A 15,900-nucleotide genomic window follows, 5' to 3' on the forward strand; every position below is an offset into this window, starting at 1 on the left:
TATACATATTTGTACAAAATTGTATGTTCATTTTACATAAAGTAATCATTTAAAAATTCCTTTAAATTAATAATTTTCTTATTGTCTTTGGTATTTTTGTCACATTAAGACATGCAATGATGGTTGCTGGGTAAAGTTTATGTTGATGTTGTCCAATGTCAAGTCTCTTTTTAATCATGTGTCGAGACAATACAATATAATAATAATCGCATGCACCGGATCCTATCCTTACTACCACTGCAAAGAAAAGAAACAATTTAGCTACCTTCCGGTACTTATGTATTGTGGAAGCACGCAGTATGTGGACACAGTATGTGGTATGATGCCGTGGTGGACAGAACAAAAACATTGCAGGCAGACCATTGAGAGCTGCACCAGGTGGAAGTGTCCCTCATGGCTCCCTCACAGTCAGATAAGCAAAATAGGGACCAATTCATCTTGTAACATACCCTAACTTTAGTGGATCATAACATATTGGTTAAAGAACTGATCTGCAGATGCTCTAGTTCAAAACAAGACCAAATTTTTATATAGATGTTAGTTTTGAGCCAGGACAAAGGCCACATTGTGGCCTGTTAGCCTAGCAAACTTCCAGAAAAACTTACGGCCCCTACCAGTCATTTAAGAGGAGGATTTAGCACAACCATAAATGATGTTAATAAATAATGATGATCGAAAATGTGATTAAAACAGGTTTTCCAACAGTTGTGAATCACCACAACCACAAAAGATCCTTGGGCACTCAGTCATACATGTGCACACAAACTATGAGGCTGATTGGTCCAGTTGTTTGTGAGACTAGCTGCAGACAGACAGAGACACATGAACATGCACATATATGCCTCAAAATAATTCATAAAAACAGCAGGGTTGCTATTTTCACACTTTTATATGGGCATGGAGATAGTCCCACTTTTATAACTAAAGCTTACTCCACAGTAGCCTGAATCAGAGTCAATGCACTTTCAAATTTTAGTTGTCTCCTTTCCCGTGCTCGAGCTCTTGGTGTCCATAGTAGCGATGCTCATCTTGGCCGTAGGGTCCTCACTGATGAAGTGGAGCATGTTGCGCAGGGAGCGGTTCATGCTGTCTTTGAAGCCCCGGCCCAAACATACATAAAGCAGCGGGTTGAGGCAGCTGTTGAAATACGCCAGGCAGAGTGCTAAAGTGTGTGCCAGGTAAACTTTTGGGCTGTTAGGGGATTTTCGAGGGGTCACCAACAGTACAAAGTCCAAAATGTGCAGTGGGAGCCAGCAGAGGAAGAAGCTTAGCACCACAGCAATGATGACCCTCAGCGTGCGCTTGGAGCGGGGCCGACCCCGTGACAGTCCGCTCTCTGTTTTCCAGTATACAACCAAGTGACAGGCTACAATCACCAGGAAAGGGAGGGCGAATCCCACCACAAAGCGGTAGGAGGTGACGAGCCAGGCACTGAGGGTAGTGTACACTCCCTGACACTCTCGCTTTTCATCACCTGCTTTGATCTCTTTGGTGTAGACAAACTGGGGGATGCTGCCTATCAGGGCAAGGCACCAGATAGCAACACACCCGAAGACAGCCTGCTTAGGTCGCCTCTTGTTCTGACACCAAATAGGTCTGCTGACCAGCATCCAGCGATCCACACTGATCACAACCAGCTGCAGGACACTGCAGTACATCACCAGGTAAAACAGGCTTTTGACCAATGTGCAAGCCAGTGGGCCAAAGTGCCAGTGGTCATCATGGGCTAGAGGGACCATCAGCAGAGGGAGCGAGAGGCAGCACAGAAGATCAGCCAGCGCAAGATTGAGGAACCAGAGAGAGGTGACAGAGCGTTGCATGCAGAACCCCGTCACCCACACCACAATAGCATTCCCGGGGACACCCAGCAGGACCACGAGGCCATAAAAGACAAGAGCCACGATCTGGATCGGTTGAATCGCAGGGGTCAAAATGTCAGGAAACTCAGGAGGTGTGTAATTATAGTCAGGTATAGCACTGGAGTTAAAATCGTAGTCCCAGTAGTCTTCTGTGGCTGGTTTGAGCTGGAGATAGAAAAGATGTGAAACAGCATTATAACCTTTTTATTCAACACAATAAATGAATGTACAAAATAATATATTCGTTGTACACTTTGCACATCCCCTGATTAATATTTAGCACATCCTGCACAAAACTGTAAGTTTTCTCACTCTGAAACAGTTATATTGTACATATTTAGGTTATAGTAGTCTTTTAACATGATCTTATTGTAATGTTTCTTTTGTATATTTATGTTCTTGACTTTTTATTTCCTCTTAATATGTTTTTTATAGGTGTAATGTATGCACCAAAGACCAGAGCAAACTCCTTGTAAATGAAAGCCAACTTATTTTGATGCTGATTAATGTGGTGTGAGACATATTTTCAAATGTAAATCAAGCATGAATGTTCACAATTGTTCTGTGTGAAACTATAAATATGTCCATAATTTAGCCCAACACAGTCATAACAGGTGATACAGTTTAACCTGACTAAAGTTAACTTAGATGACTAATTAATTAAATATTATTAATTAAATCTATCTTAGAAATATGTAAAATATTTTAAGCAAAGCATTAAACAATTACATTTTGCTGGTATTTCTACTCACAGTTTCAGTGGCCATGTTGCACCCACAAAGCTTGCAGGAAGTGTTGGACCTGTTCTGCTTTTAAGTGTGTATTATACCCTCCGCCCCTAACGCACACCCATACACTTCGACACACGCACCCTTGCACAACAGTTCATCTATACTAAAAAAAATATGGACTAAGACTAGTAACCTTCCTTGGAAAAAGAAAAGAAGAAATTTAATTTAAATTTAAAATTTATTAATTTTAAAGAAATTTTATTTTTTCACTCTTCATTTATATGTATGTATTTACTGTGCCTCTGTGGCTGTGACCTCAGAGGACAGAACGAGCCCAGTAAAATTTTACATGTCACAAAAGCAAACATTATTTAGTCTGGGTTTATAGATGTTTTTTATTTTGTAGTGTAGATTTAGGAACATGCAAATTGGGTAGAATTACCTCAAAAAAAAAAAGTGATATAAACCCCAAAATAATTTCACATTACATTAGTGGGACAAAATACTTTATTGTCAAATTCATAATAATAATTTTACAGTAACACAACAGCTTTTTCATATATACAAGTTATTCACAAATCAGTCTACACACAAATACTATTGTACTAACTATTAATATACAACTATAGTTCTCAGTGGTGCCTACAACTGTTGTAATGAAGAGCAACTAGAGCTGCCTGCCTTTCTTGGTTCAACGTGTGTGACAACAAATTGAACGTCCACTTCAGTCTGAAAAAAAAAAGCCTCTGTAACCCTGACGGAAAATATTTATTTTAAGATCACAGTATTAGTCAGCATTTATCACCCACTGAACACGTGATGATGAGACATCTGATATGAGGTATGGCTGCCTCACTGAAAAATTAATAACATAACCACTGGATGTGGACTGTGAATTTTCTTTTTAACTTTATCTTAAAATGCTCCACACAATCAGGAAAGAGCAAAACAGCAAGTGGATCTAGAGTCCAGCCACCACATATTACAGCACTTTAATAAATACTGTTCATACTGAAGATATAACCACATAAATGTCCTCAAAAGCAACCCGTGAGGTCAAGATGATGAACTATGAGGAAGATGTTTCATAAGATACAGGCTCTTACCTGTGCCAGAGACAGAGATGAAATTTAGGAAATTAACAAAGCACAAACTAAAGACACCATGTTGCTATGACAGGATGTTCTATTTTAGCCCTATGACATCAGCAAGCCCTTAAAAATTAGGAAATAATAGGGGAAATGAAACACAAAGTCACAACATCAGCAAGAATTTCCCTAAATGTTTAAGAAACAGCAAATACACCATGTTGCTCAAATCACTGTCACCAACGTCAGCAAGCTGAGTTTTGTGCGTCTGAGAGTGTGCATTTGTGTCTCTGTTCATGTTGACATGCGTGCAGGCATGTCTGTGTATGTCCCTTCTTGTACGAATTGATATAACAGTGATTAGAAATATCACAGTTGGCGTGTTTACCTGTTTATCGGACAACTAAAACATTGACATTGGCTCTCAGTTCAATCTTTGCATCAAACTCCTGGTTGCTATGTTTTGTCACAGTTGTTGCTGCCATACTTAATCAGGATGTTTCCTCACTGGGTCGTCAGAGGGTAAGCAGAGTTCTCCGAGGTTGAGTCAGTTGAGGGCCGGAGCACTGCTCGGTGGAAGGGTAGGGGTGTCATCTCTAAATGCATCTGACTGAAGGTCTGCAAGGAAAAAAAGTACAGTCTTTATGCTGTGCTTTTCAAAAAAGAGAACTTCAGATGTTTGTATTTACTATGCATTCCCCAATACAGTGTACATCTTGCATTTTTAACATGAACTCCCATACAGATCCACTCTGCTCAGAGCTTTCAGCATTGAAAATGTGAATCCAAAAAATATATTCCTGTCATTGCAAATGTAATATCCTCCTGAGACCCTGTGCCTCATATGAGGACATCACATTCTGGGTTTGCTGCACCTTAGACCTCATTCTGCTTAACTTAAGGCCCATTTCCACCGCAGGAACTTCGGGGTAATTTTACGGGGCCAGGGCCGTTGGTGCATGTTTCCACCGCAGGAAGCCCCGAAGGACAGAGTTCTGGAACTTTTACAGGGGCTAAACAAGTCCCTGCCTCAGAGTAGGTACTCAGAACGGCTCAGAGAGACTCCTGGCTGGGACTTGGTGCTGATTGGATATACTCAAGGCGGGATGTGACGTTTTGTAATTACTATGGTTATCGTAGATTAGCTGGGCTAACCGTTAGCTGTTAGCCATTAGCGGTGTCTGTATTAACTCATTAACTCAATATACGGTCCATGAAAAAAATATATTTTCCACCGGATATCTTAGTTACAACATGATTGAGCTAGCAAAGCAGTTTTGTGTTGCTATGTGTGGTATTTATTCAGTTTTGGAAAATCACGATGTCTAGAAAGCATCAGTGGCCGCAGCTGACAGGGACAGCTAACAGCAGCAGCAAAGCTAACATCAGGACGTCATCTGTTAAAAGCCTCCCGTTGTCGGATACGACATGAAACTACTCCAGTTAGCTCAATCATGTTGTAACTAAGACATCCGCTGGAAAAAAAAAAATTCACGGACCATTTATTGAGTTAATACAGACACTGCTAACAGCTAACAGCTAACTACGTCCCTACTTCACCCCAGTCAAAATGGTCACGCAACGATTACGTCACATTCAGAGCCCGGTAACTTTACAGGAACCTTCCTCCTACTCCGGTCTCTCAGTGGAGAGACGGCGGTTGAGAGGGTCGAGCGAGAGGATGTTCCTGTAGTAGTTCCTGCCCCCCAAATAGTACCAGGAACTTCTTCAGTGGAAACGGGCCTTTAGACCTGTTGTCCTCATTTGTGGACACTTTTTTTGTGCCATCTAGTGGTAGTAAGACCATTATACACTAATCCATGTAGAAACAAGATGGCAGCCATCTCTACCAAGTCAGTCTGCAGCCGATCCTGACACAGTGGACAAAACCTGATCATGTTTTAGGGTTGACACTTGTGTATTCATGTTTAATTAGGTTTGTAGCTTGATATGGCAACAAATTTGGCCAGTTTTAGCAAAAATAACAAGATGAGACACAAGTGTTAGGATCCTCCCTGTCTTCTGTCATTCCTTGTGTTTCTCCCCTGTTTTCCCTGCCCTCTTGTTCTGTGTTTGTGTTGTCTGTTTCCCTTGTTTGTCTGTTCCAGGGCTGGACGTGGCTTCTGGTTATCTCATTACTCACAGCTGCTCTGCTCTCTTAAGTCTGGGACTTAATTGGTGTCTCGTTTTATTGCACACTTGTGACTATTAACCCATGGTCCCTGTATGAGGACATCTTTTTTTTTTTTCAAACACTACTTCCTGTTCGAGGACAACACTTAGTTTTTATACTCATCAGGTCCAACTGACCCCAAATAGCTCGGAGACATTAAAAATCTGTTCAAAACAAGATCTCAGGAGGATATATGTGTATTTTTCAAAATAAAAGCAACAAAAAAAGCTTCTAAACTCAGAGGGAAGAGCAGATTTCAGATTTCTTCCTTAAACCTCATGTGTTTACCCGATAATTAGTTCTGAACATAACTTAGAGTGCATCAAAACATGTTCTTCTTTTGAGAAAATCTAGATGTGCTTGTTGGCTATGCAACATTTTCTTGGCTGTCCTAGTGGAGAGACTCCACTAGGACTTTGTTGGACAATGCCCTTGTGTTTGCTCGATGATTTGGCTAGTTAGTCTTGGGCTGTTACGGTGTTGCTAGGTTGTCTCGTAAGTGAATATACAGAAATACTATTTAATATACCACAATCACACACACACAAGACGCCCTGGAAAATGCTGACTCTGTGATAAACGACAACATTACAGAGCTAGTTGTGCGAGCCATGCCCTATGAGTTTCTCAGTTGCATCCAATTTCCCACCCAATATTAGAGAAGTGAGCCGACTGTAAGTGCTGACTGTGTGTGATAATCCACTGTAACTGTTGCTGAGTTAGGTTTTTCCACTGAAAATCTATTTTTAAATAAGGCAGAAACTCAAAAATTGCAGGTTGCAACCAGGTGGAAACCTTCAGGGCTGAAACATGAAGCCAACACAGAGGTGCAAAAAACTGCAGTTCTTTGAACAGCCACTTGAGACTGACTCCAAAGGCTAGTCAGTCCCTATAGACCCCCATGTTAAAATGTCCAACCTTACAGAAGAAATAAACATGTTTACAGCCTGGTACTAAAATGGTTTTGGTCTCTATAGGTAATTTACTCATTCATGGCAACTGTACATGGGTGGATTTTTATATAACTCACCCGTTTACATTTTATTAAAGCTTAAAGTTACACATAATTAAGGGCTGGCTGCTTTGAGTGACAGCCCAAATATGGTCACTTCTGGCTCCTGAAAACCAAGATGGAGATGACCAAAATGCTGAACTCAAGGCTTCAAAACAAGAGTTAACAAACCAATCAGTGACCTCATGGTAGCTACATCCATTATTTTTGTAGTCTATGGCTGCAACCAGCTGAAACTTCTCTCATGTGCCAAGCGTGACCTCCTGGTTAGAATTCCTTTGGTGTTTTACAGACACATCTAATTTTGCAAAGGGGTTGCTAACAATGGTTGTAATGCGAATAGTGTTTAGTTTGTCCATTCTAGGCTACTGTAGAAACATGGCAGTGCAACATGGTGGACTCTGTGAACAAGGACCCATTCCTTATGTAGCAACCAGGCCTCACTCCACAAATCGAAATCCGGCGTTTGGGCAGTGACTTGCGGTGTCAGACGTTAATGAAAAAGGCTGTCCTTTAACATTGGCATGATACGTGGCTGGTTGCCATTATAGTTTAATGTTACTCGGTGGCGTCAGGGGGAAACATGGCAGGGCAAGAATGGAAGTTTAACAGGGGAAAGGCCGAATAGGACGTGGAGACCTTCGTGGAGACAAAGTGTATGTCATGATCCTGGGTTTGTTCATATTCTGTTATTTGGTAAGTGTTTTGAATGTTTCTGCTTGTGTTCCTTGTTTCATGTTCAACATTCATGTTTAATCTGCTTCCTGTTTTATTTTGTGGATTCTCTTATCATGTGTTGTGTCTGCTTTTACTTCCTGTCTGTGTGTTTTCCTGCCTGTTTTCTGTCACACCTGTCTCGTTAGTCCTTCCCTGTTCCCAGAGTCTTCCCTTCACACCTGTTCTGTATTAGTCTTGTTTGCTCCACCCTAGTGTTCCCCACCACACCCTTGTTGTTAGTCAATCTCCATTTCCCTTTTTTTGCCCATGTCTTCCTACTCCAGCTGTGTCTCGTTCTTGAGATTAGTTTTCTGTGTAAACATACCTGCGTGTTGTTTTGTTCTGTTTTCATTCAGACTTTTAGTTACCTGCCTGTACCGGATGTTTTCTATTGGCTTCGTTAGGCTGCATTTGGGTCCTCCTTGAACTGCCACATGACAGTGTATTTTGAAAGAAGTCCCAGAACATCAATAACCAACGCACCCTGGGTACCTTTCATGCCGTATCTGGACATGGAAGGTCCATGACCAAATGTCGATATGTGACAAGTTTGGAGTGAGAATGTGTTAGATGTAGATATAAATAGCTCATTCTACAGTAACGAAAACATGACAATTTTTTCCATGTCCAATGTTCCAGTATATCCCCCGAAATCCTCCACACTAAACGTTTAACAAGATGTTTTTAAAGTCATAATGTAAAGCAGACATGTCCAACTCACCAATCAGTGTCAAGCCTGGCTGCTGGTTCAGTATAACAGACGTCTCCTCCTCTTCTTCCTCCTCCTCTTCCTCTCCCCAGTCGGCGATGTTGGCTGGGGGGATACACTGCTCCAAGAACAGGTCCTCCTCGTCTTCCTCCATGTCCATGTTCTCCGGAGGCCAGCGCAGCTCCCCGCTCTCCACCTCGCTCACCTCCGTGGGTTCCACAACGATGGAAGGGAGACGCTCCTTCTCATGGTTGTGGTCCAGGCTGTTCAAGGTGGTCTCTGGGCCCAGGACAACCTCAACTGGGTCAGGGAAGATCTGGAGGAGAAGAGGGGCGGGCTGATTGAGAAGTTAGCACAGATGTCATACAGGAAGTAAGTTCAGTTTGCAGCAAAATAGTCCAGTGTTAGCAGAATATGTGCAATTGTTTTAATCGATTTGAAATCAGGTAGGCCTATATTAATCAGTTTTGACAACTCTCATATTGACTAATCCTACAGATTTCTCTCTCTCTCTCTGCCGCTCTCTCTCGTGCACTCACACACACACACACACACACACACACCTACGCAACGTCTGGACCATGGATTTTATGTACTTATTGTGCCTCATGGTTTTTTAATCCTTGTTTTTGATCAGCATTTGTGTCACTACTGCCCGACATTTTGTGACAACCCTGTTTTAATAATAAATGGAACATGAAACTGACATTTAATCTGAAACTATTGTATCAGCTTTGTGTGATCCATTCAACCGAATTGTGTTGCAGCACTTTTATGAACAAGTCTGGTCCCAGTGTGACGATGAAACATACCTGGAATGGCAATCTTTGGTCTTTCCTTTGCATGTCTTCACAGTTTGGATCTCCACTCATCTCCTCCATGTATCTGCAGAGGAAGCAAAGCCATAATGAGACCAGATCAGAGAGAAGAGACACTCAGATCCATAGTTTGGACAAAGATGTCATTGTTTTTATCACTACCAGGCACATATCTCCCTCAAATGGATCACATGCTTGTCAAAAACATACCTTTCCACCAAGAGCTGCTAACATCCTCTACATAGTATTTGCACATAGGTATATCTTTGGATGTCAGATGAGTGATGTTTGCCACGAAGAGCAAAACAACAAGTGGCAGAAATCTACAGTGACTGACAGCTAAATGGAAAATCCAGCCCCTTTCATGGCCTTGTTACTCTCACTTGACTTGTACATGTCTATCTGATTTGCCTATAAGCCTCCAGCACAGCAGAGGTCCACAGTTGGACAGTCAGCGGCACTGGATGAAATCACTGCATCCAGTTTTCTATGAAACAACATAATTTCCCCCACCACGCCCTAGTGTCATAGCTGAATTACAGTAGTACCACAGTATCTGACATCAAGGCTTTTGATTGGTCAGAGATTGTTTGTCTACATGTCACTGGCCAAATCTGGTCTGAATTATGTGTGTGTGTCTACTTATACACACACACACACACACACACACACACACACAGAGGAACAAACTCATACTGCAGATTAGTACAAATAGGGTTTGATGCCAAAATGGATTATGTCTTCTGACGCTCATATGTTGTTTTCTTACAGGGAGCCTGACAGAGCGAATGTGCTGTTCTGCCTCCGTCAGCTCTTACAAAGGGCTTTCAAAGCTTTTTAAAAGACACTATTTTCCCCACTTGGCATGTAAAACACCCAAGTAACCTCTGTTTTCTTTTAGCCAAGCCCTGATCCTGTGGCTTTTACCAGCCTGTTTGTTGGGTCTTTAGTCTACAGTATCTGCAAAGCAGTCACTTGTTTCAGTTACATGCATGAGCCTGTGTCCACATCTAACTTCAATCTGTTTATGGTCTCCAGAAAAGCCGACGGGGGATTAAGAAGGACTGAGGATCTGTCCGAATCCTCTTTTTATCCCTCTCTCCTTTTCTCACTGTGTCTCAGTGTCTGTCCGCTCTCCATAAGTACCAATCATGGCTTGTTGTCATTCAGAGTCCTGGCGTAATGACACAATCTGTTAAATCTTGCTTACTCTTTAATGAAATTTCGGTTGAAAGACAGATCTAATCTCCAGCCTTTCTGTATTTAGACACTGTGTCGGGTACTTTTTGGTATTTGCTAAGAGCAGCGCCCGTCACATGCTACGTCTAAGGACATAGCCTCAATCAAACTATTTTGAAAGTGCTTGTGAGGTCTTCCTGGAAATGATTCTTTGGTATAGAGAAAAAGGATGCCACATAGAGAAGGGCCCAGATATACGGCAGATTAATTATATGTCAGTATGTATGTGGCCTGGTATATGCTGCAAACCAGGGACATAAACACTGAGTAAAGAATAAAGGCATGGTTAGATGTTAATAAAGTCAAGAAATGAAGATAACACAGGGAATTTCTTTTGCTTTTGAATCTCACAGCTGCTCAGTATTATGAAGGGAGGTCTTATTATTGTTGTTCTGAAGAAAATTATGCAAAATTTATTACAAAAAGTGGTTTGGAAAAGTGCATGTTTCCCAGTGGTAAATATATTTTCAGGTCAAAACTGTATCTTGCTGCAAATTAATGCTAATTGGCAAATTTTAGAATGTTAACATACTAAACTAAGATGATGAACATGGTGAACGTTATGACATCAGCATATTAGCATCATCACTGAGAGCATGTTAGCATGCTGTCGTCAGCATTTATCTGTAGACTGTATATAAAGACGGAGACATGACAGCTCCCCAAAAGTGAAGCCAAAACTGCAGTATAAGTCATAAACCCCGCCCTCTCCATGTTAGCAGATGGGACATACATGTCACATTGATGTGTGCTCATTTTTCTGGTTATAATTAGTCATTTGATGGTTAAAAAAAAAAGGGGGGGGGGGGGGGGGGGGTTTGATGTTATGAGGTCGGAAAGGTGTATGGGCGGGAACTCGATACAAAACTGGCTCCAAATAATGTCACCAGTGCAAGATGGCAGAGGCTGATTTTGAGATATTTTGGTTTAACCTTTGTATGATAGGAGGAAATGGAGACATGCTGCCATTCTTTAAACCATAGACTGTATGGTTTGTGGACTCCCATTTTGAAGCCTTGAGTTTGGCATTTCAGCAGTTGACATCATGGTTTTTTGGAGCCAGAAGTGACCATACTTAAGATGTCACTTAAAGCAGCCCACCCCTAGTTATGCATAGCTTTAATAAATAAATTAATAAAATGTTAATGGGTGAGTTATGTAAGAATTCACCCCCTGTAGCTGTCAACATCTTGTTTGTTTTGGGGGGTTTTTTTGAGCCAGAAGTGACAAAAGGGTGGAGCTGTGTATGAGCAAGTGGATTTGACTTAAGACTGTTGCGACACCTCACAGACAGCCTGTTTTTGAAGTGGCCCTGCCCTTCAATATGCAGAACTTCAAGCCTCAAGCCTAAAACATGAACGGGTGAGTTATATAAAAAAAAATGAACCCTTCCACAGTTGTCATGAAGGGCAGAAGTAGCTATAGAGACCAAAAACATTTTTTATACCAGGCTGTAAACATGTTTAGCCTCCCAAAGCTGCAAGCTTGGCTGCAGGCTTGTTCCAGCATATTGAAATACATTTGAACTTCTTCATAGGCTGTTGCAAACATAACACTTCATTGGCATTTCCTGTGAGAATATTTGCAACACAATAGCTGACAGGAAGTACAGTGGCACTAAAGCTCTAGCAGCAGTATAGACGTGAAAGGGTGTATATTTAATTTTTATCATGAATATATGCAAGTACACACTTGTGTCTGCCATTACAGAGGCCATCTGCAAGCCAGTGTAAATGTCTACTCTGCATTCTCCAGTTTCAGAGGCACTGAGTGGTTTTTGTTCAATAAGCTCAGGGAGTAAGTTTCAACAACTGAATATTTTACAGATTGCATTAGTGTGTGTCTCTCTCTCAAACTGAAAATTGAATTGTTCTGAACAGAACTGATCTGACTTTTTTTTCTGACTGCCTTAATGTGACAAATTTCAGGCTTAGAGTCCTCATCAACATGCATAAGTTCGTTGTATAATATGACAAACGAAGAAACACTAAGCCAGTTTGCACAACCGTCAAAAACGAGGACGCCCTGTTCTCGTCCAAATAGGATCAGCTTTGGGAGGATGCTATCATTTTTGACCCACTTGTGAATGTGCGCAGCCCTACAATTCAATTTCTGATATTATGCTGCTGACAACTATGTCACACTAAGCTGTTTGTGTGCCACCTGGGATGGAAACTTTCAGCAGCTATTATGATGAAGAAGCTTAACCTCCATGTAATCCCCCTCATATACACTCCCTCTAAACACCTGCACGTTTCGGCTCAGTCAACAATCAGTCTTTGTTTGTGCGGCATTTTTGCATGCCAGAGGTTCAAACATACAGAATAACACTATAGAAAATGCACTTAACAATATAATTAGTATATTTTAGAGATTATTGAAGGGAAGATGAAATGAATAAATCCAAATAAAGTTCTGTCAAACCAAGTGATGAGTCACAAGGGGAGATTTAAAATGCTTACATTGAAAAACAAGATTACATATTTCTGTAATGACCACAAACCACATGATCAGTGAAATGCATGTCTAAATTTAGATGCCTCCACACGTCAAACCACCTTCACTGTAAGATTAGTGTGGTTAGGAAGAGGAAACAGATGCCGAACTGTGCAATTTGTGATAACAAACTAGTTAGCAAACAAAGCATTTCATTTCCTGTTCTTATCACAGAAATAACTTGCTAATCACTCATAGTACTGTAAATTAACATAAATTTGTATTCCTACAGTTGCTTTCGCATCCATGAAGACAAAAATAGTGACATAAATTGGCCAATAACTGTTAAGAAACATCACTTCAAAGGTTTCTTGCAGTGCGCTGGTCTTATGCAATGAATGATATGATGCTCAAGCAATTCCGGAGTGCTATTGCAGCATGTCAGGAGGGTTTTCTGTTTCATCACAACTAGTTTTACACTTCAAGAGCATAACCAGAGGTGAACTGTTACATGCTTTAAGCCCAGGATTAAAGAAACCTTTTGTACCAAGTTGCACCATTGAAGCAAGATTGTTTTGCAAACAGGGGTTTCCTAGGTCAGGAATGAAGTTCAACTCTATAGCATCAAGCCAACATGGATGAGAAGTCCCTGAAGTGCTCAGAAGAAATGTAAACATCACAATTGAGCAAAGTGTTGTTGGTTGTATGATTCGTGTGAAAGCTGCAGAACAGCTGCTACGTGGACCTTGTCGTCAAACTGTTTTGTCAACAATATTTTGATGGGGAGTCTCACTACTGAGTTCCACACACCAGAGAAACTCACACTTTTTGCTTTCCATCTGCACAAAAAGTGGACTTTCCGAGTTGTACGTTTAGAGGTGTGTTGAGTACATGAAGGGGAATCCACCCTGGGGAAAAACCCATACTTCTTGCTAAAGTATTTGTACCTGAAATACACACACAAACTTCAGCAGCCTCTTACCCCTCACTTGCAGTCAGGCAGGTGTCTTCTCCATCTTGGCACAGCTCCACAGTGGAGAAGCCTGACTCCTCCACAGTGAGCACAGGCGACACGAGAGGGGATGCAGGAGGAGGTGAGCAGCTCCCACAGCATTCCCCCTCCGCAGAGCCCTCAGTGAGGCTTTTGGCCTCCAGGGCGAAGCCTGGATAGGGGGGTTCCTGAACCCTCAGGTGTCCCGGAAGTTTAGCAGAGATTCAGGAGGTGGACCTATGCTTGATTTCCTTTGTCAGTTAGGACAGCACCTGTCTCACTTGTCCAGTTCCGTGTTGAGTCTGCTAGCCCCAAGCCTACATGCGTTCCCTCGTCTCCTGTATCCAACTTCCTCCCTCATGTCTCTGTCAGTGTCCCTCCCTGTCCCACCCCACCCCACTGCCAGGCTTTGGAGAGGAGCAGGATTAACGTCTCTTTCGATTACAGAGGCTGGATGGGTGACGTCAGCCAGGCTTGACCGTCCCCTCTGATGAGTTGGCACACTGGGTCGCTGGTGCATCTGTAAAGAAACATATCAAGGGCACACTGATGGCACATGGCCCCACTATTGATGGAAGCTAAAATGACACAGGAGGAGCTCAACTGCTCACAAAATGGACAAGTAGAAATGTTGCACATTTTAATGTGAGCTCCTTTGTATCATCCACACCATGTCTGTGTCCACCATTGCTCCCTCCCTCTCTCCCTGCTCCCACTGTGTGCCGTTACTACATCAGTGGATTTAGATTTGGACGATTCATGGAATTAGCCCAGGGATCAAGGGCTCAGGGGTGGGGAGGGGATAGATATATATATAACAGGCTCCAACTATTGCTAAACACACAGAGCACTGCTAACGGCAGTGTGTAATCTCCTCTGTAGGCTAAGTCAGTGGGCTATATATGGAGCAAGGTAGTGACGGAGCCACTGCAACATGAAGGGCGTACTGCTCCTGCACAACTGAGTGAAGACAATTCTGAAGGCATCTTCCAAATAACAATCATGTGTATTAGATTCTGTTGGTAACATCATACAGTGAACATAGGAGATTAAATCTGCATCAAATGCCCACATATTTACATATTTAAGATTTTCAATATCAAAAATATATATATTAATATATATATATATAATATAATATATATATATATATATCAGTTGAGTCAGGTGCAAGTTTATTGAGAACAACATTATTAATAACTTTTTATAGACACATTTTTTTAAATATATTTTCTCATCAGTGTCAGGGGAAATTCCAGGCCAATCTTTGTGATGTGACAATTGTGCTCAAGATTGGTGCCGAATATCTGTTTCAGGAGGTCAACCTTGTGTCTTATCTCACCTCGCAGAGACGACAGCAACTGTGTGCTGCTATCTACACATAGTATAGCACAGTATAAGCCAACTGCAGTTTAGTTGCAGCTATGTGTGACTTGGTCAGATGATAAGCAGGAGTGGAAACTCAGTGGCAGCAGCTTGTGGGCAGGTGGGGAAGTGCAGGTCTTATATGACAGGTTAGCATGTGTATGCTGGGGCTAACTGTGTCATCCGGTGAGGCCAGTGAAGGAAAAGTCAATCTGTCTGAGACTATAAAAATGATATACATTTGATATGTTGACTGTAATTGCAGTTTATGTTTCACACAAGGGCAACACTGCATCTAGTATTCAGAGATCCCACGTTCACATTCAGAAAGTCTCCGACTCACACTATTAATTAACTGAATGACTGATTCACTGATTGATTGATTCATAGTGCCAGATACATGTACATATATGGTGTCAGACAAATAGACAAATAGAACTATATACATACAAAATGCCTTTCCAGTGCCTTCGAGCTTTCTTTAAAAGGCAACAATTTGCAAACCAGAAAAACCACACACGCCTCCCTTCTGTCAGGCTGTCAGAAATTTGCAGCAGCCACTCGTGTCCAAGGCGGGAACAGGTAAGGAACTCTTTACTGCATTATGTTAAATAGGTCTGATAAAAGTCATTCCTAGTGTCAATATAAATGGTCAGGAAAGATCAGTTTTACCTTTGAAAGTTCAGATGATGGCATAAACATATCCTCTGTCAGCTCTGTTATTCACTTAAAACAAATCTTTGCGTGACTGTCAAACTAAAG

The 15,900-nt window shown here is 41.6% G+C and overlaps 2 protein-coding genes across 2 annotated transcripts; both read right to left on the reverse strand.

Moving 5' to 3' along the window:
- Nucleotides 1-26: 26 nt before the first annotated feature.
- c5ar1 (complement C5a receptor 1) lies at nt 27-2,693 on the reverse strand. Its single transcript, XM_049577358.1, has 2 exons — nt 2,612-2,693; nt 27-2,024 (listed from the first exon to the last, which is right to left on the reverse strand). Exons 1-2 carry the CDS (start codon nt 2,624-2,626, stop codon nt 966-968), a joined length of 1,074 nt encoding a protein of 357 aa, XP_049433315.1. The 5' UTR covers nt 2,627-2,693; the 3' UTR covers nt 27-965.
- Nucleotides 2,694-3,124: 431 nt separating this feature from the next.
- On the reverse strand, nt 3,125-14,134 carry lbhl (LBH regulator of WNT signaling pathway, like). The gene is made up of 5 exons (XM_049575892.1): nt 14,095-14,134; nt 13,765-13,945; nt 9,102-9,174; nt 8,302-8,605; nt 3,125-4,296 (listed from the first exon to the last, which is right to left on the reverse strand). Exons 1-5 carry the CDS (start codon nt 14,132-14,134, stop codon nt 4,226-4,228), a joined length of 669 nt encoding a protein of 222 aa, XP_049431849.1. The 3' UTR covers nt 3,125-4,225.
- Between the last annotated feature and the right edge of the window lie 1,766 nt (nt 14,135-15,900).

This window comes from Epinephelus fuscoguttatus, linkage group LG5 (assembly GCF_011397635.1).
Source record: "Epinephelus fuscoguttatus linkage group LG5, E.fuscoguttatus.final_Chr_v1".
Lineage (NCBI taxonomy): Eukaryota > Metazoa > Chordata > Actinopteri > Perciformes > Serranidae > Epinephelus > Epinephelus fuscoguttatus.

Coding starts and splice junctions, on each gene's coding strand:
- lbhl (XM_049575892.1), bottom strand. CDS start 14,134: ATGAGGGAGGAAGTTGGATACAGGAGACGAGGGAACGCAT. Junction 13,946..14,094: donor CAGGAGACGAGGGAACGCAT/GTAGGCTTGGGG, acceptor CCCCCTATCCAG/GCTTCGCCCTGGAGGCCAAA. Junction 8,606..9,101: donor ACCAAAGATTGCCATTCCAG/GTATGTTTCATC, acceptor CTTCTCCTCCAG/ATCTTCCCTGACCCAGTTGA.